The sequence below is a fragment of the Diplodia seriata genome (genome assembly GCF_021436955.1).
Source record: "Diplodia seriata strain FDS-637 chromosome Unknown scaffold_2, whole genome shotgun sequence".
NCBI classification, from domain to species: domain Eukaryota; kingdom Fungi; phylum Ascomycota; class Dothideomycetes; order Botryosphaeriales; family Botryosphaeriaceae; genus Diplodia; species Diplodia seriata.
The window spans coordinates 345,639-364,635 of record NW_027117309.1 but is presented as its reverse complement, the minus strand read 5'-3'; the positions used below and the strand labels follow the sequence as shown (position 1 = coordinate 364,635).

The 18,997-nt window shown below is 55.7% G+C and overlaps 3 protein-coding genes across 3 annotated transcripts; 1 reads left to right on the top strand and 2 right to left on the bottom strand.

Annotated features, from left to right (window-relative positions):
* Positions 1-2,788: 2,788 nt before the first annotated feature.
* SLS55_001504 (uncharacterized protein) lies at positions 2,789-4,743 on the bottom strand (the record flags this gene model as incomplete). Its single annotated transcript, XM_066772998.1, has 2 exons — positions 2,789-4,671; positions 4,740-4,743. The coding sequence occupies 2 exons, from the start codon at positions 4,741-4,743 to the stop codon at positions 2,789-2,791; spliced, it is 1,887 nt and encodes a 628-aa protein (XP_066635565.1).
* A 3,411-nt stretch (positions 4,744-8,154) lies between these two features.
* On the top strand, positions 8,155-15,962 carry MDM12_2 (Mitochondrial distribution and morphology protein 12; the record flags this gene model as incomplete). Its single annotated transcript, XM_066772997.1, has 2 exons — positions 8,155-15,469; positions 15,571-15,962. 2 exons carry the CDS (start codon positions 8,155-8,157, stop codon positions 15,960-15,962), a joined length of 7,707 nt encoding a protein of 2,568 aa, XP_066635564.1.
* Positions 15,963-16,610: 648 nt separating this feature from the next.
* SLS55_001502 (uncharacterized protein) lies at positions 16,611-18,299 on the bottom strand (the record flags this gene model as incomplete). The annotated part of the gene is made up of 1 exon (XM_066772996.1): positions 16,611-18,299. One exon carries the CDS (start codon positions 18,297-18,299, stop codon positions 16,611-16,613), a length of 1,689 nt encoding a protein of 562 aa, XP_066635563.1.
* Positions 18,300-18,997: the final 698 nt, after the last annotated feature.

Sequence of the window (18,997 nt, the reverse complement as noted above, 5' to 3'; positions counted from 1 at the left end):
CCGACATATTGGAAACGAGAACGTGGACGGGCGCCATGTCTCGCATGCAGCGGCTGCGCAGGTGTGCGCTGCTTGGCGCGTGTGCGATGGGCTGAGCCCGATGACTTCATACGGTTTTTTTCTTTTCTGCCGACAGATCAATAACGGGGTTCGTATCGCGGACGGTGCGGTGAGTTTGACAAGAGAGCGCGATGCGGCGGGCAATGGGCATTGGCGCGCGTGCCGCTTGATCAGGTGCGTGAGGCTTGCCGTCGATCATACTGATGGCTGCATAATTTCTCTGGCGGAGCGCGAGGCCATGCACAACCCTTTGTTTTGGATTTGCCGCTTGCGGCATTGTTGTTGATTTGCCGTTTCGGGCCACTGGCGGCCCCCAGGTGTGATGTATGCGCCTCTTCGCTGTGGCTGATGAGACCCCAGAGATGCTCTGACGTCGGCGCTCGTGAGCCGCGACGTCTCAAGACGAAGGCCCCCCAGACCCACCGCGCTGAGACGCGTTTTTGGCGACTCTGTATTTCCACCGCGCCGTCCTCCTTTCCCGCCCCCAGCACCCAGCTTCTCGCCATTGCGCCTTGTGACGAGCGTGCCTCAGGATACCCCTGAGCTGTGGCGAAACACGATCACGATCGTGATCCGGAAGTCTGGTACATACCTGTTTCGTAAGGATTCAGCCGCATGTCTGTGCTTTCGAGAATTCGCACCGTGCCCCAACGCCGCCGACTTCATATCGTGCGTCACTCCCGCCCGCCGCCGCGCAACTCGCTCCTGACGGGTAGCTGCGGGAGGAAGGCGAGGCTGGGAGATCGTGGGGACAGGCTGTGATCTGGCGCCGACGCTGACCGGTATCTTTGGCAGTGACGAAAGTGGTAATTTGACATGCTCCTTATGACCGCTGTCATCGCCCAGCCACTTACGTATCACAACACTAGAGATAGATGGCAAAAATACAGCTCCATCATCCCAGTCCAGCTGTTTCCCATGCCCATGGGCACGTGCGGATGGCAAATCGCCGTCAGGAGCAGCTGGGTGCTCGAGTTGATGCGTTTAGGCTGGCCATGGCGAAACTTGCGGCATCTGCCATCTTTGGGCTAGCTTAGCATAAAGTCGGATATCCCGTGTATAATCTACCTCTTACTGTCTGTCCTCCATCAATAGCGTCCCGTTGCCTCACTAGCTCCATCGTCATCGGTTGCATTTATATTTGCCATCTGGAGCTAGCCTCTAGTTCCTCGTCTACGATATATCGATGCGCGATTGGTCGATTGGCGCCATCTTCATGACTGTGAGGGAACTAGACATAACGGTTGAACAATTGTCATAGAAAGTTCAAATAAAGCGGCCGTCTAAGAGACACATCATCGCACTGACGATTGCAAGAGTCGACCGAAGAGCTCACTTCAACATATGTTAGACGCACCACAAAGTAACTTTACCTGAAACGACGCAAGCAACTCAACATCCACAGACCGCCTTTACCGCCGCAAGCAGATGCGGGGTTTGGTGGTTGGGCTCCAACGCCGCTTACAAGCAAGCAAACCACCACCACTACCCCGCCTTTTCCAGCTGCCACAGCTCCAGCCACAATCGGTTTACCTGCAACGTTAGAGAAAAAAGTTTAAGCCAGATCGATAAGGTTCGTTTGACTTTCCCTCAGAGGGAAAGAAAGACGAGAGACGCGGCATGTAGAAATCTGGTATCGCGCGGCTGGCTGGCTGATCCCCCGCTTCCTTCACATGTCGGCGGCAGCATGGCCCCCACCACACCAACCACTTTCCACCCACCCTCGCACCTACCGCCTCCCGCGCGCGGCTGAGATTTAAACTTCACCACCAAAAAGCTCGACGAGTCCAGACCTACGCGTCGGTGGTAAAAGTAGTATCCGTAGAGCAAGAAAACAAAAAGTTCCCGTCATCCTTCCGCTCGCTCCCTGTTAGCAGGAACCAAAAACAAAAAAGCGCAATCATCATTGGCCACGCCCTATTGAGAAAAAACCACTTACCCGCAGCCCGCTGTCAGCTTTCTCCCACAAAAAGAAAGTTGATTTGCAAAAGGAAGGAATTAAAACTAGCGACGGATCTCTTTTCTTTTTGATATACTATTTGCGCGCAAGAAACGAAAAAAAGCAATAGTAGCTTTGATGGTGAGTACACTTGCCGACAACGGGCAACAGAAAGGAGGAGCAATAATTTGGTGGAACGAACGAATCCTATTCCAGAGTTTCCCTCCCCCACACATATGTACAATCTCCACAACGGATCGACCGCCTTGGCCGGAAAGGGTAACCTTTGCTAGATTCCGCCCCAAAAAACTCAAAAGCGCGCGCCCCGGACCCGTCCCCTCGGGGCGCACCATGGCACCGGTCTAGCAAGCGAAAGCGAATTGGCTGCGGCAAACCCACCCGAGCTACACACACACGGGATAAAGGCGGTCAAGAGGGAAAGCGGGAAGGAAAAAGAAAAAAGCAAATGCCCGATTCGGCAATGATAGCGAGTAGCGGTAGTAGTAGCAGTTGGCAGTCTACCTACCCCACCAGTGCCCCCTCTCCCACCAGTGCCCCCTCCCCCATCCCCCAAAAACGCCATATCGATGCCGTGCCGCTAAAACCCACAATTCCCATCCCGTCAATTCCCATGTCGAGGACCGAAATTCCATCGTCCCCCATCGACGAGCCGTCTGCAGATCCTTTTTCCTTTTTCCCAACCGCACCCCCTCCCTGCTGCGATTCCCTCAACGGCATCAATCAGTCATCAAGGCCCGCCCCACCTCGGCAACCCCACACAAGCTTTCTTCACCGGTCAGTGACCGCACTTCCAGCCCGACTTCCCCCAGGCCTAGACCTGTTCTTGCGTTGCTCCTTGTACAAGGCAAACATAGTCTTCGGCTTCGGCTTGTCGCCCTTAGCGTTGCCGCCTCCGCCGCCTGCCGAACTGACCGGGGGCGGGGGAGCGGGCATGCCGTTCGGGCGCTTCTCGTTGGCAGCAGCAGCAGTAGATGATGGTGCCGGCGTGCCGTTGCCGCTGCCATTGTTCTTCTTGTTGTTGATGATCTTGGGGTTCTTGACGAGTCCCGTCGTAGTCAGGCCTGCCCCGACACGCGGACCCGTCGGAATCAACGACGGCTTGTTGGACGCGGGACGGGCTGACGACGCAAGCGCTGCTTTTTTTGCGGGATCCGGCGGAGGTCTGTTTTGGCCTGGGCCTCTGGGCGGCTGCTGCTGGGCCGTGGCAGCGGGTGGCTTGGGCGACGGCCCAGGAGCGGGAGCGGGTGCGGCCTGAAGCGGCCTTCGAGGTAGCGGAGGCGCGATGGAAGTAACCGGCGGCTGACCACCATTGGTTGCGGGTGAAGGTCCCGTGGCCGGGAACGCGGTCGAAGGAGGAGCCAGCTGTTTCGCGTTGTGCTGAAGTGGCGAACTGGTTGACCCATGCGGTTGGTTGTAGGCATTTTTGCGCCGCTGTTGCTTGGACCCTCTGGGGCGAAAGTTGTTTCGGCCTCGTGGAGAGCTGTCATTGAACGGGGAAAATGTGGAAGGTGGGCCCCTCTCTGCTGCGGGATCGAAGCGCGAGATGTTTGGATGAAATGCTGATCTCAAGGGTCTGTCCTGCTCAGCAAAGTACTTCTCTAGCGTGGCTGGGTTCATGACCCCTCTCGTGAACTGGGGCCCAGGAATTGCGTCCACATAGTACTTAGACCACGGGAGAGGATCAATGCCTTCGTCGGCGCACTCATCGGTGTAACTCTTGAAGTCCCTTCTCGACCTGACAATGTAATCATCCCATAGAAACGGGTGGAGGCCCAGTTCCATCCTTCGCAACGAGTCCAATTGACCGCAGAGGTTCTCGAAATGCTTGCGGTTTCCGGTGTACTCAGGATAAGCCTGGCAGAATTGGTCAAATGTATCATTCGGCTTCGTGACACCGGGATCCTTGCGAGGTGGCTCGGTTTGCCCGAGATCTGTCGGTCCTACTTCGTTGACTTTCGGAACTGGCTGTATCGCGTCGACACCACCAGGAGAGTTTGCCAAAGCGTCATCAGCCACAACATGCTGAGGCCCTGTGGTGGATGCTGCTTTTTCCTCCGCGAGAGAGGGCGTTGCCAAATCACCAGGAGGGTTCACTGGAGCATCGTTCGCTGCGATTTGCTGTGGGTCTGTGATGGGCAACGTCTTCTTCTCCGCGAAGGATGGCATGGTCGAACGAGCAGGAGTCTTTACGCTGTCGGCAATGCCAACATCTGTTTGCGGGATACTCCGGGTCTCCTTGTGCGGTGGTTGTGAGTGACCGAGTAGCACTGTTTCCTCGACATGGGTAGTGTCTTCAGGCGCGCTCGCACGTTGAGCTTCAGCGGTGGCAGAGCCACTTGCAGAATCTTGGAATTGTCCTTCGAGAGGGACATCTATGTCCATGGCGTCAGGAGAAACAGGTTTCGAAATGGCATCTGTTTCCATGGGTGACGATGGTGGCTGGTAATCCTCCTCCACAACTTCAGTCTTGACCTTCACAGGGGTGTTGACTCTGGAGGTGCTCGAGTTTGTGTCATTTGATATCAGTCCCCGCATGCCGGAGGTGGAAGGTTGGCGTGGCTGTAACCCACTGCTAGTATTCGGCTCTTCCTGAGCGGGTTCCTTTTTCACTTTTACAGAATACTTGGTGCTCCGTGCGCTGAGAGAACGCGCTGGTGAGGTGCCAACCTCAGATTCAGCCCGGTTAGAGGCAGAAGACGCGGAACCTTGGCGGTGAGACCCATGGCTAGGACCAACTAAATTTTCTCCGTTGGTGAAGAATTGGCGCCTCACATCGTGCAGACGAGCAGAAGGATCCTGTGACAAGGGCGGGTCTTGACTGAAGTGAAAATTGCTGTGAGACTTTTTGGCGCGCTTGCGGGCCTCATGCGGAGGTGATGGAGACTGCGCTTCCCGCTTGATGGGTGGATCCTTGGAACGGTAAGAGCCTTCTGTAGCGGGTGTCCTACGTTGCAAAGTTCTTTCACGTCGCACCGTAGGGCTGGCAGTGGTATTCCGGTTTCGAGGTGAAAGTGAAGCTAAGGGTTGTCGCTGAGACAACCGACTAGCCTGCTCACTCTGAATCTGACGTTCCACCATTGCGTCCTCTTGATCTGGGATCGATATCCTGCTCTCAGCACTGCCGTCGTATGTGAACACCTGTTGAGTTCTGTGCTGAGGCGCATCTGCGATCTCATACGAGCATGATATGACCGGTGCTGAGGATGAGATGTTGTGCTCGTCACACGGCGGTGGTCGGGGCGGCTGTGTCACGGGCAGGGTCACGCCCGATACGGATGAAGTCGTCATCTGCAAGGGTCGAGGGGTTTCTGGAAGGTGCAAGTGCGTGTAAGGCCTTCCAGATGAGGAGACATGCCGTGACATCCGGTTTAAAGTGTCGCCCTTGGAACTGGCGAGATTGTTCACCCGATCGTGCGATAATTGGTCTTGTTCGGCATATAAGAAAGCTTGCGGCACGGAAGTTTCCAGGTCAGACTCGTCGTCCATAGGATCATCTTGGATTTTGGCCTGCGGGGAGGTGTGCGGAGGCGACGAACGAATCCTAGCGATTGGATTATGTGAACTCCTTGTTGCCATTGTCTGAGGAGATACAGCACTCTCGCCTGGATCCTGATCCTCAGGAAGACTGCTATCCGGTGGAAGGTCTGCCAGGCGTTTCACCGTCCGAACAGGGGAAGAAGACCAGGGAATATCCATAGTCGATGCTGGTGGTGGAGATGAAAGTATCTCCATGACAGCATCCGCAATGGCAGGACTCGATGGAGCATCTTCAATAGCAACTGAACGATCTTTCGGAACCTCGGTATTGTTTTCTGCTACTCTTGATCTCCGATAATCCTCTTCTGCCTTTGCTGAAAGGTTCGCCAATATTGGATTTGGTATATTACCCATAGGAAACCGCTGTCCAACGGGTGAGGGAAGGATCGAGTTTGGCTTCTTCAGAATATGCTCTTGGTTCTCAGGTATCTTGCAAGCTGAACGAGTAGCAGGCAGCACGCAGTTCCAACGGGAATGATGAAAAAGTCGCACTTTGCATTTTTGAGAAGCTTGCAGCGTCCGGTCCTTTTCAACTGTTGGAAGCACGCTTGGAAGGCTAGAATTCGTCGTAGTGACGGTCGAGCTACTGACCACCGGGATCTGATACGAGGTAGGGGTGTTATTTGGGTTGCTAGCACCTTTGGGCACTTGTGCGTCTCCGGATAATCCGCTTGCTTGGGAAGCGCTGCTCTCACCCAAGCCAGGTTGCCCGATCGGATCTTCGGATCCCCCAAGATCATTTGCAACATTGCTTTCCTCATCCAAGCCGACAGGATCAGGAATATCTTCAACGTCCATGACTTGATCGGCCACTTCTCCATTCTCTTCTTCAGCCACGTCCTGCAGTGCACCTTTCTTGGGAGACCGACTCTTTGGGTTTGATGATGGTGAGCTTGTATGTTGACGCGCTATCTTTGGCCGAGCAGGTGGAGGCATCGAGGCATCTACTGGTACGTGATGTCGGCGCGGTTGGCCTATAAGTGAAAGCACTGCCCGGGCATCTGTCGACTTGGTTTGCACTGGATTCCATGCGTCCGCGACCGGCTCGTTCTTGATGATCATAGGCAGTCCAAGCCTGGCGCCATGTCCTCTCTTTTGAGGAAAAGGCGCTTGAGAAAACGGCGCCTGAGTCCCGAATTGGCTTTGGCTAGCTTCTGATGGTTCTCCTTGAGATAACACCTCGTCGTCAGAATCTTCCGGTGTGCCTTCCGATGCTGAGTCGTCTGACTTTTTCTTGTGAAAACGCTTGAGCAGTCCTTTTATTTTCGGCGACATCTTGACTGGTCTCGGATGGCCATATATAGCAGCGCCGTTGGAACCTGCGAATTCGGCATCTGCCAGAAGAAGATGGATTGGATCTTCATCACTTGTGTTGAAGCGGGGCACAATTATTCCGAATTTCTTGAGCCTGATCATACCACCTTTGGTGCCTTGCGTAATGCTACGGTTCCGTTTCTCTTCGAGACGACCCCGCAAATCCCTGGAGAACCTTATCTTGATCGAGATTTCGCTGTCCGACACGATCGCGTCAATGGGTTCGTCGTCTTCGACTTGAGTAAACTAGCAAAAAGTGAGCAAATGTGGTCTGTCGAGAGTGATGATACGACCGACCTCTACAAGCTGGACTAGCGCTTTGTCGCCGACGTTTCTGTAGACTTCAATTCGGAGGTTGCTTCCATCATCCTCGTACATTGCTTCAAGCGCCTGTGATGCGTTACACTTTGCCTTCTGGCTTGAATCCATCTCCCAGTACTCCATGGCGCTTTCAAACTCATCTTCCACTGCTTCGGCGAGCCATGGCTGCAGAGCGCCGTAAGGGTTGGCAGCCGACATTGCCTTTACAGTGTGGTTAGGAAGTTGCCTTGACTAATGCAGCATTGTATGTCGAGCAATTGGTGGGGCGCGCGCAGCGAAGCTTGGTAACAGCGGAGGGCGCCTCTCAACGCGGAATCGGCACTCGCAGGGTGGACAAAAGAGACAGCGCGCATCGATATACGTCGAAAAGGTGGTCTGCTTGCGTGGGATTTGAACAGGTATCGAGAGCGCGTGCGGATGTCGAATGGGAGCGGCGGCGGCGGCGATGGATGCGGCGGCGATGGTGCAGTCGCGGGAGACGCGCGGGGGAAGCGGGCGACGCGCCCAGGCGTGACGCGGTGGACCGAGTCATGGCGCAAAAGTCGGGCAGGCACGGTGGCACGGCAGGGTCCAGTGCCGCACGGCGAAAAGGCCGGGCCGGGCTGCAGCCAGTCGGTTCCGGGCTGGGATGGCAGCTGCGCCGGCGTCATCTGCCAAGCTCGCGTTGCGGATCGTCCCCAGCCCACGCTTGTTGTGCTGGTGGGCGAACGTGCACCCACTTCTCCAGTGTCCGGACCAGAACTCAGAACTCACTCTCCTCCACGCCAGCTGCCCATGCCTGAGCAAGCGGTGCAGCCCGCCAAGGCCCACGAGCCCGTCGCTACCCTTGAACGCTTGTAGCACCTCTGCCCGCCACCCCGCCGAGTCAGTCGCTCCCCGATCTTCCACGAGAATCACGCGCCGCCCTTCTCCATATCTGTGTCTCTTGAGTCCTGATGCTGTAGCCACTCGTCCCCAGCACCATGCCCTCTTCCCACTTCCAGGATGCACCCAGCCCGTCCACCTCAACCCTGCGCCTCTCGCTCGGTCCTCTTGGGCGCACATCCCGCAGAGGATCCATTGCCTCGCTTTCCTCCCGCGCCCCGGTGGACAGGGAAGTTCTGCGGGAAGCGCTGGACCAGATCCACACCTCGGCCTCGCGCTCCGAGACCCTCACCACCTTCGACCAGTTTGCCTCGCCGCCACCGCCGTCCATTTCTGAAAGCAAGGGCATAACCGGGGACCTGGTGCAGGGAGGGCTGAGCGGGCTGTATAATAGGTTCAGAACTTCGGTCGGAAGAGGCAAAGACATTGCTGCGACTCCAACCAGCCCCACCGTTGGCTACGATAGCGATGGATCCGTGGCCAGCTCTAGGGCGAATGGCAAGCACAGGAGCATCACAGGAACGACCGTGTCTTCGCCCGTCCTCTTGTCGTCGCCGCCGCCGTCGCACATCCACTCTCCCCTGGTGAACACCTTCAAGGACGCTCTTCCCGTGTCCTCTGAAACCTCCAGTAACTCGCGTGCTTCGATAAGCACGCCCCAGTCTCCCCTGCCTCTTCAAGCCAAATCGAAGCCGCTTCTGTCTCTCGCGCCTGTTGAACATGCCATGGGAAGGGCTCATAGCAGCTCTAGGTCCGGATCAATATCTGAACAGCATCTTGTCAGACGTGCAAGCCATTCTACAACGTCATCGCAGATGGAAAGGAATGCCCCCCTTCGGAGCATACCCCGGAGCCAGCCAGATCAACCGCCCGACAGGTCACGGCCCTCGCTTGCCAGTCGAATGTCGGAGGATGACGACTCCAGCGTGTTTGGGGAAGAGGACATGGTCCTCGTGGACGAGCTTCCCATGAACGATGCCGGGAGCTTCTTTGCCGCTCGCTCTGACCTTTCGCTGGGCCAACCAGGCCCGGTCGTGCACAGCGCCCCCCTTACAAGAAAGAACAGCTCGACAGCGCAGACTAGCTTCCCGAGGGATACAAATGAAGCGCTCCCCGGGCAACCAAGCATCAGCGAAGCGCACAGCGAGGGCACCATGAAGAACCTCAGCCCAGACACACCCACTTCTGCAATGAGTGGCGGTGCTTCCAGACCGCCCATGGTGTCCATTGGCCCGTCGCACTTACCGGGTTATCGCCCATCTCGTGCGTCGTCATCGGACGGCATGAGTTCGCTCACGACAGTCGCTCCGGCGCAGCCCCGCCATGCAACCTTCCAGCAACCTGACGATCACCACCGATCTGTTTCTCAGACCAGGCAACCTGATATGCGGAGTAGCAATAGCACCCTTGCCCAGATGAAACGCCGGGTCCTCGGCAAGGAGTTCTGGATGAGGGACGAGAACGCAAAGGATTGTTTCTACTGTGGCGAGGTCTTCTCTACCTTTCGCAGGAAGCACCACTGCCGGACGTGCGGCCAGATCTTCGACGCAAAGTGCACGTCATTGGTTTCTGGGAAGGTCTTTGGGCAGTCCGGAAACATTAGGGTGTGCAAGCCGTGTGAGGCCATCATCAACGGAAACGAAGACGATTCCTCGGACTACTCAGAAGACGCCGATCAGAGTTCTCTCTTCGAGAGCGAGGCCCTGTCGAAGCCGCTTAATCGGAGAAGCTCGATTGGCACGGATGCGTCCAAAGGGGACGTTGCCAAGGGACCGCCAGGCTCACAGGGTGTCAAGGCAAGGGACCATACCAAGATCGGGACGCCGATGATGAGCATACCTACGTCGCGAAAACCAGGCGAGAAAAGACTGCGGTCCGCGGTAATCGAGTTCAACACAGGCCATCCAGCCCTGCCGCGGCCGAGCTCGTCGAGAAGCCTCCGGTCGCTCAGCATGAGGCCGCTGTCGTCGTCGGGGCACAGAAGGCACCACTCGCGACACCAGCACATGCGCAGTCTGAAGGACGAGCGTGCGCCGTTCCACCGGCACCAGACCGAAGAGCTCGAGAAGCGGTCGATGCTCCCCGCCTTTCACAACGACAGCATCATCGACCCCGACCTCGCCGCGTTCATGTCTGACGAGGACTCCAGCGAGGATGAGACGCCCAGCATTTTCGCGGCGTTGAGCAACGATGCGCAAGAGACGAACGAGGGCGACAGGAACGGCCTTGGCGGGCTCCTGTCGGTGATCAAGAAGGGGAAGTCACGCGCAGGCGACCGGAGTATCGCAGCTCAACTGGCAGCCCCAATGCGCGACTTTGACGCGGCCAGCATTTCCAGCCGGCACATTCCCCGCCACAACCGCCGCCGCAACCTCAGCGTCAGCAGCCTCACCCACAGACCGTCGCCGCGACGCACCAAGAGCAACAGCCTGCTCAAGCCCTTCGGCATCAACCTCGCGAGCATCGTGGGCGGCCAGTCCGGCATGTCAACCCTTGCCCAGGTCAGCGGCAGCGGTTCCAAGATGGTTCGCAGCGCTTCGATGCGCGGCGAGCACGCGCCTGCCGTCGAGCTCAATCGAGCAAGCCTGCAGCACGTCCGGAAGCTTCTGCGCCAGATGCTCCAGGATTCGCATGTCGCTGCGGCTTCGAGCTGGGAGAAGGCCTTGACCCCAATCCTGCTGCGATGCACCGACGACGTCAACCCCGACGTGCAGCGCAGCGACGACATCGATATCCGACACTACATCAAGCTGAAGAAGATCCCGGGCGGAAGGCCAGGCGACACCTCATACATTTCAGGCGTTGTCTTCACCAAGAACGTGGCACTGAAGAGCATGCCCCGGAGCATCCCCCAGCCACGGGTGCTCATCGTCACCTTCCCTATTGAATATGCCCGTCATCAGCAGCACTTCATGAGCCTCGAGCCAGTCATAGCACAGGAACGAGAGTTCCTGCGCAACCTTGTTGGCCGCATTGCTGCGCTCAATCCCCAGGTCCTGTTTGTTCAGCGCAACGTCTCCGGCTTGGCCTTGCAGTTCTTGGAGGAGGCCAACATCACCGTTGTCCACAACGTCAAGCCATCCGTTCTCAATGCCGTCTCTCGCTGTCTCCAGATCAGAATGATTTCATCCATCGACAAACTGGCGACCGATCCCTCGACCCTGGGCCAGTGTCAAAGCTTCGACGTCAAGACTTACGTGCACGGACGCGTCAAAAAGACGTACATTTATCTGTCGGGATGCAAGAAGGAGCTTGGCTGCACCATTGTTCTCCGCGGTGCAGACACTACCACGTTGAGGAAGCTCAAGCAGATCACCGAGTTCCTCTGCTACGTCGTGTACAACCTGAAGCTGGAGACCTGCCTCATGCGCGATGAGTTCGTGTTGATCCCGTCCTCTATAGACGGCACCGATGCCAAGAGCGGGAAACAATCAGTCGAGCTGACTGCTCAGGGTGGCGAGATCGCGAAACCTGCGGCCTTGTCCGACATGAATGCCAGCCTGGAGAAGAACCCAACCATTCAGGTTCAGGACGAAACGGGGCAGCCTACAGATGCACAGGCCGACGATGCAACATCGATCCAAACCTCGGAGCTATCGCAAACACGGTCCGATGTACAACAGCAATATCAAGACCAAGGCCAACCCTTGGAGCATACTCAAGAGCGGGCTAAAGCCATCACTGCGAGCCAAGAGCTGATGATTCCCGAGGATGTGCCCATGCCCTCCTTCTATGGCGACATGGTGGAGAAGCACAGGACCAAGATTCTGTCCGCTTCGCCCTTCATCAGGTTTATGCAGCCATACCTCCTCACGCAGGCAAGAGAACAGGAGCGACGCCTTGCCTACCTCAGGCGCTTGCGAGACCAATACAGTCAGATACAGGATGAGGACGGCGGGGAACAGGATTCACATGAAAGATTCGAGCTTGTGCAGCCGGAGATGGTCCACACAGTCGTGCAGAAGGCTTCAAGGCAGGTCCGCGATTTCCTACACGCCGTGCACGATGCGGAATACGACAAGGCGATGCACAACTACCTGACCCAGAAGAGGCAGTGGGAGGCCTACCTCGCAGCTAACAGCGACCTCTTCGATCCCTTCACCCACCAGAAAATTGCCGTTCTCTACAGCGTTGTCAACTCGGTGACGTCCACGCCCTGCATCGGCCCTGAGATTATCTCGCTGGAATTCTACAAGGAGCACGATCTCGACCATGGCTTTGCTGCGGATTGCACGCTCGGCCAGTATGTGGAGGATCTCTGCTACACTGCGAACCAGATCTGCACTGCGAACGGCTGTGGCAAGAAGATGGTCGATCACCACCGACATTACATCCACGGCGAAGGCCAGATGAGTGTGGTGGTCGAAAAGTACCCGTCCAAGATCCGGGGTCTTCACAACACCATGCTCATGTGGAGCAGCTGCCGCGTGTGTGGCCAGGAAACCCAGACAATCCCCATGTCCGAGAGCACTTGGAAATACTCGTTTGCCAAGTATCTGGAGCTGACCTTCTGGAGCACCAATCTGCACCCTCGAGCTGACATTTGTCCCCACGACATCCACCGCAATCATGTCCGCTACTTTGGCTTCAACAACATCGCCTTGAGAATCCAGTTCGACCCCATCGAGCTCTACGAAGTCATCGTTCCGAGGCCGACAATCGCCTGGAAGGTTGATCGCGATCTCAAACTCAAGAACGAACAGTTCTCCAGGATCGAAGATCGGCTAGACAAATTCATGGCATCAGTAAAGGCTCGTATCAAGAGCATCAGAGTCGATAGTGTTGTACCGGAGAAGCACGAGGCATGCAAGGCGGAGATATCCAATCTCATGAAGCGCGCCAACGATGAGCAAGACTTCCTGCGGCGGAAACTTCAGGATAAGTACATGTGTTCTCGATACTACGAGATCATTCCCCTCAACCGGGCTATCAGGGCCATTCATGAGAAGGCTTTGGCTTGGGACGAGACTTTCGCGAAATTCGAGAAGGCCTTCTTCCCGTCGGAGAAGGATATCCAACGACTTGCCGTGCTCCAGCTGAAGAAGATCTTTTTGGACCGGGACGAATCGCAGACGTCGGTGAATTCTATCGAGGAAGGCATTGAAGAAGCACCCGTTGTATTGGATGGAGGCCAGGGAGGCGAAAAGGACGTGGAGAAAATCACGACGCCGACTCCGACGGGCATGTCTCCGGAGCAGACTCGAGACGTGCTCGCGTCAGTCGTGGAACAAGACCACAACGAAAAGGATGCAGAGAAAGCAGCCGAGGATAGCCATGGGCCCTCGCAGCCTGCTCCGCAGCCAGATGTCGCTGTGCAGGACCATGCATCGCCCGTACCGCCCGCTCCGACAATTGATCAAACGAATGCGGTTCAACGCGAGGAAGTCCGACACCTTGATCTGGCTGTCCCTGCCGATACGCCCTCGTCGCCAAAGGCTCAGTCTACGCAAGCAGTCCAAGAGCTACAGGTTCCTGCAATGGATCTCTCAAGGACGTCCACAGCCACTGGATCCACCATCGCTCACCCGGCCCCGCTCTCCCGTGCTGTTTCGGACCTTGTTGAACAGATGCGCGGTGGTGGAGACTACCATTCCTCGTCTTCGGAGGTAGTCCCAGAGTCGCGCATTCCGCGCCTAGTCGACATGTCGAAGCGTGAGCCTGGGTCGACGCTGATCAGCCGGGCTCAGTCATCTACTGGCATTTCACGCATGCAGCAGGCGGCTAACAATGCTTCGAGCACAACAGTGGCGACGTCAAGCACTGGCAAGTCGGATTCATCGAAGCCGAGTCTTACTGAATCGGCGCGAGCACTCGAGGAGCGCATGTCCAAACGGCTTGGCCTAGGCTCCTTACGTTCAAATAAGGGCAGCAGCCACTCAATGATCCCTCGCTCTGTCCCCAGCAAGCCAAACACTAGCCCCAAGGTCTCTACACTTGCCAAGCACTTCGAGCAGCTCAGTAAAGAATTCGAAAGACAACGTCTGCGCGAGAGGCATCAGAGGGCCGCGAAGAGTCGACAGGCACGGGCCTATCCTCTTGCCTCCTCCAAGCCCATCGTCGAGATCTACCGTGACGCCGCGGATGCGGTCCAAGAGAAAGAGTCGGATGAAGACTTGACATCGGCAACGCCCCCTCCGCGCCTCAGCGCAGACACTAGCACGTTGAATGAAAGCAGCTACACCTCGACAACCACCCCAACCCTCGAGTCGCAGTCGCCTGTGGAAAAGCACCACGAAGAACCAGCTGAACACTCGAAACGAAATGACGGCGCTGAAAGCGTTGCCGACACTGCTAGCTTGCATCAACACTCGGATGCAGAAGGGGATGCAAGTGACGTCGAGAATATCCTCGAGGACATCGGCATTCCCGACATCGGAGACTCCGGAATACTGCCACCCATGGATTCGTCCACTGATCTGAGCATCGATCTTCCCAGGCACGAGAAGTCGTTCATGATGAAGATGCTCAACAACTTCTGGTCGGAGCGCTCGGCCAGTGGTTGGACGCCGCTGGACTACCCGTTCGCGCCCATTGAGCATGTGTGGGAGGATTCCGATATCATTGTCCGCGAGGATGAACCCAGCTCCATCATTGCTTTGGCTTTGTCGAACGGAGACTATCAAGGCAAACTGCAAGAGTTCCGAAGCGAAAACGGCGAGTGTGGGGATTACGGAAGCGAACACAGCGCGCATTCGGAAGAGGCAAACATCGAGCACAACCTGCGACACAAGTCCAATACGAACATCAAGTACGTCTTCCAGAACCGCAGCGTTCGGGCTACTTGCAAGATCTTCTTTGCCCAGTCATTCGATGCCATGCGCCGCAAGTGCGGCGTAGCGGATCGCTTTGTCGAGTCCATGTCTCGATGCTTGAAGTGGGACTCCAAGGGTGGCAAGACCAAGTCGCTTTTCCTCAAGACCCTGGATGACCGCTTTGTCCTCAAGTCACTTTCGCCAATCGAGGTCAGCGCCTTCCTCAAGTTCGCGCCCGACTACTTCTCCTTCATCCACCAGAACCTCTTCAACAACCTCCCCTCAGTCATCGCCAAGATGTTCGGCCTGTTCCAGGTCACGATCAAGAACCCTGCCAGCGGTCGTGACTTTGACTGCTTCATGCTCGTTATGGAAAACCTGTTTTATGACCGCGGCAATGACCTGCGCCGCTTCGACCTCAAGGGCTCGATGCGCAACCGCAAGATCCAGAGCACCGGCGAGCAGGACGAGGTGTTGCTTGACGAAAATTTGGTGGACATCATCTTCGAGAAGCCCATCTTCGTCCGCGAGCACACCAAGAAGACGCTCACGCTTAGCGTGTACAACGACACACTCTTCCTCAGCAAGCAGAACGTCATGGACTACTCGCTCATGGCCGGCTTCAACGACTCGAACCGTGAGATTGTCGTTGGTATCATTGGTAAGTTCCCCAACTCCCTCCACTCACCTGCAAATCACCCTGGCCCGTCACCACCTCGAAGAGAAGCAGCAACTAACGGCGATCGATTTCTTCCTCACCAGACTGCATCCGCACGTACACGTGGGACAAGAAGCTCGAGACGTGGATCAAGGACCGCGGCAAGAACAAGCCGACGGTCACGTCGCCCAAGGACTACCGCCAGCGCTTCCGCGTCGCCATGTCCAGCTACATCCTGCAGGCGCCCGACTTCTGGCACGCCTTCAACACCGCCGTCCCCAGCGGCGGCGGGCCGTCCGGCCCCTCGCAGCAACAGCAGCAGCAGCAACATCAGATCATGGCCGAGAGAGCGGCCGCGGCGTTTACGAGCGGCAACGGCGAGTTGGCGTCGCCGCCGCAGGAGGTGGTGCCGGCGGCGGGCGGGAGAGAGGCGGTCGTGCCGATGGACGCGGAGGCGGAGATGGGATTGGGGGGCATGATGATGGAGAGGGGTTGAGAGGGGCTGCTGGCTGCTGTTGTGAGATGTGCAAGTCGTCGGAAGATGTGGGCGGTGCAAACCGGGATAAACTTCAGCGTCGTTTCTTTTTCTCTCTCTTTCTCTCCCTCTCTCTCTTTCCCCATCTCCCTATATACAAGACACGGCGGTCACGACTGTTATGCTGCATAGCGTTTGGCGCATGATGTATCTTTTCCCTTCCTTTTTTTTTTCTTTCCCCCCTCTTCTAGTACCTTCTCCACAACCGCCTCTTCTTCTCTTCGTTTGCTTGTTGTTTCTTGCTCTTTGCTTTCCTTGTTTTTTTTTCTTTCTTTTTTTTCCCCAGCAGGCGCTTTCTTTTCCTTGGGCGGTATTGACGATGATGATTAAAAGATACGTGATTTCTTTACCCTTATTGGTTATCCTGATGCTAATGACAAAAACGCGGCGCGCGGTCTATTTTCGTGTTTAAGAAGTATATCGACCATCCCATCCGAGAACATAAATGAATAGCTTTGCGATTGTAAGACGGTGTTGGCTTTGGCGGGCCTGAGCGCATGGTATGGGTAAATGCCAATTGAACTATTACGATCCAGCCTTTGGTCCTCCGAAAAAGTAAAATTTCCCTACGGCCAGCCGTGCTTAGTATTCAGAGAACTAGGACGTTTATCAGTGGATCGAAATCCATTGAATGGCGCCATCGTCGAATTTGAGCCAAGTCTCAGGGGCATCGGAAAGGTAGACGGGTCCAACAAAATGAAAACAATGAACATTCGGGACAATCGGTCGCAGCAGAACCCAGTGCGCACAGCTTCCGAGTTGGTAAAGCTTGTCTCCCTCCTTCGCACCTTCCGGAACCATTGCCATAATCCTCCTGTACCCATCAGGGCGTTTGAATTTTGCGAAGCGCCTGCGATACGACTTTCGTCCGAACTCGTCAAGGAATGCGCGAAAAATCTCAGCGCAGCCATGTTTCTTCAGGATGGAACATATGGTCCCGGATCGAGTAAAGTGGAGGGGCGAGGTGTCAGAGCCAGCCTTGACAACAGCTTCGGCTGCCTCAAGGACTTGAGAGTTCGTGCTGAGACAAGGCGTAGCAACCAGAGTACCGACAAGTCGCTTCCCTACTTCTTCTCCGAGGACAAATGACTGCCAAAAATGATGAGCCACTTTGAAAGTGCTCGGAAACAGCTGAGTGAAAAGGTTCAGTCGGGTAAGGAGACTCAAATCATCGCTTGCCAGGCAGTCGTCTTCACTGCCAGTCACCGATGTTATGGCTGAAATCTCAACACCTCGGACGCAAAGAGCGCGGCTATCATAAGAAAGTTTTGCTCTGGCCGCAAAGTCGCCAACACGTTCTGATTGTTCACCAAGAGGCCAAGGCTCCATACCATTGTCTCTTGAGAAGTCAGGAAGCCAGGTTGGGAAATCCGAGTTGGCCTCCGGCTGACTTGCGCAAATAACATTCAGCAGGCGCCCTTTATAGTCTCCGGCAGCTTCATTGTCTCGACCTTGGAGAGTCAAGTAGTTGAAAAGTTGGATTGATACGTCGAAGAAGGACAGATTATAGTTCACATAAAGTTCGGTCGTTTCAGGTTGCGGTTCGTTCCCAGGAAGATCTCGATCCAGCAAACCAAGTAGACTGAAGATTTTGTCCCTCCGATCTGTAGCTTTAAAATGACGATGTTGTAGAAGCATGTCGAGGAGCCATTGCGGTCCTCGCTTGCTTCCATCCTCACGGATTTCAGCGAGGCGCGGAACGACTTTCATCTGCATCTTTCTTATTCCTGCCATTCTTTGCGGCATCCCAGGCGAAATCCCAAGCGGGATCCAAGGCATCTTGTTTCTCCACTCGCTCCAATCCTCTGATCGGCGTCGGCGCTTGCCTCCGCTCTGGTCACTGCCTTCACTGTGGTCACTGTCTGTGCTTAGGTCCTCGGCTTTGCTCCGGTTCTCAGGTTCTCTCGGGTCCTTTGATATGTTCCGTTCTTGTTGATATCCTGATAGTCTCAGATCACTTGAATTGCCTTGGTCTCTCGATTCCTCCTGGCTGTTCGGCAGGCGCAGGTTCAGTACATCCGTGAAGGCTTTCAAGTATTGTCGGATGATTTTCGCTGATTCCCAATCCACTTCGCACAGGCCGCAAAGGATTTTGATGGATCGTGCGACAAGAATTTCCTGCACGACCCATACTCTAGTCCAGTATTCTCGGCACAAAAGAGCTTCAAGAGCCCGACGAACTTTGACCTGTTCTCTTTTCATAATGAGTTCCGGGTCATCTTTCCTCTTCAACGCCTCCATGGCCAAATCACTATCGTCCACCTCCGGTCCGAGCCAGATCTTGACTTGGCGTGCCATTTTGTAGATTTTGGTCATCATCGCCACTTGCTGTGACTTCTCTGCATTGTTCCCTTGATCGATGCACAGCGCATCAATCCAGAGCAATATTTCTTTGTCTTCCTGGCGCAGGTAGAGAAGCGCAGTTTTGAGATTTCGAGTAACCTGGAGTGTCCATGTATCATTACGTTTCTCTCCCTTGACCAAGATAGAGACTTTGTTGCCATGGTCGCCCCAGGTATATGAAAGGGCATCATAACCCCTCTCCACAGCGTCCACATATCTCGAGGCGATTCGCACCTCGATCGAAGCATGGACCTTGCCAGGAAGCAGCGTGACCAAACGGAATTGTGTCCGAGCATCAATTCTCACGTATTCGTAGGCTGCCAGGGTCGTATTCGAGGGCCTGTGGCCCTTGATGGTGCTCATTGCTGAGAGATGGATGGTGAGGCCGCTGATGCGCGGGTCCGTGGTGATGAGGTGAGGAGGTCGTATCGGTGGTGCGCGGAAGAAGCAGTAAAACCCCCTAGTCGGTCGTGCCTGCCGACACCGCTGCTGTGAAAGCGTATCAGTCTTGCAAGAGCATATACGAAATTTGAAACTTGCTAGTCCCTCCGTCGATGTTACATGTCGAACTTCGTCAGATTACATTTTTAGATCGCCGATGGTGCAGACCACGATTCTTAGCAAGGCCGGGCGAAGCTGGATACGGCCGAGCG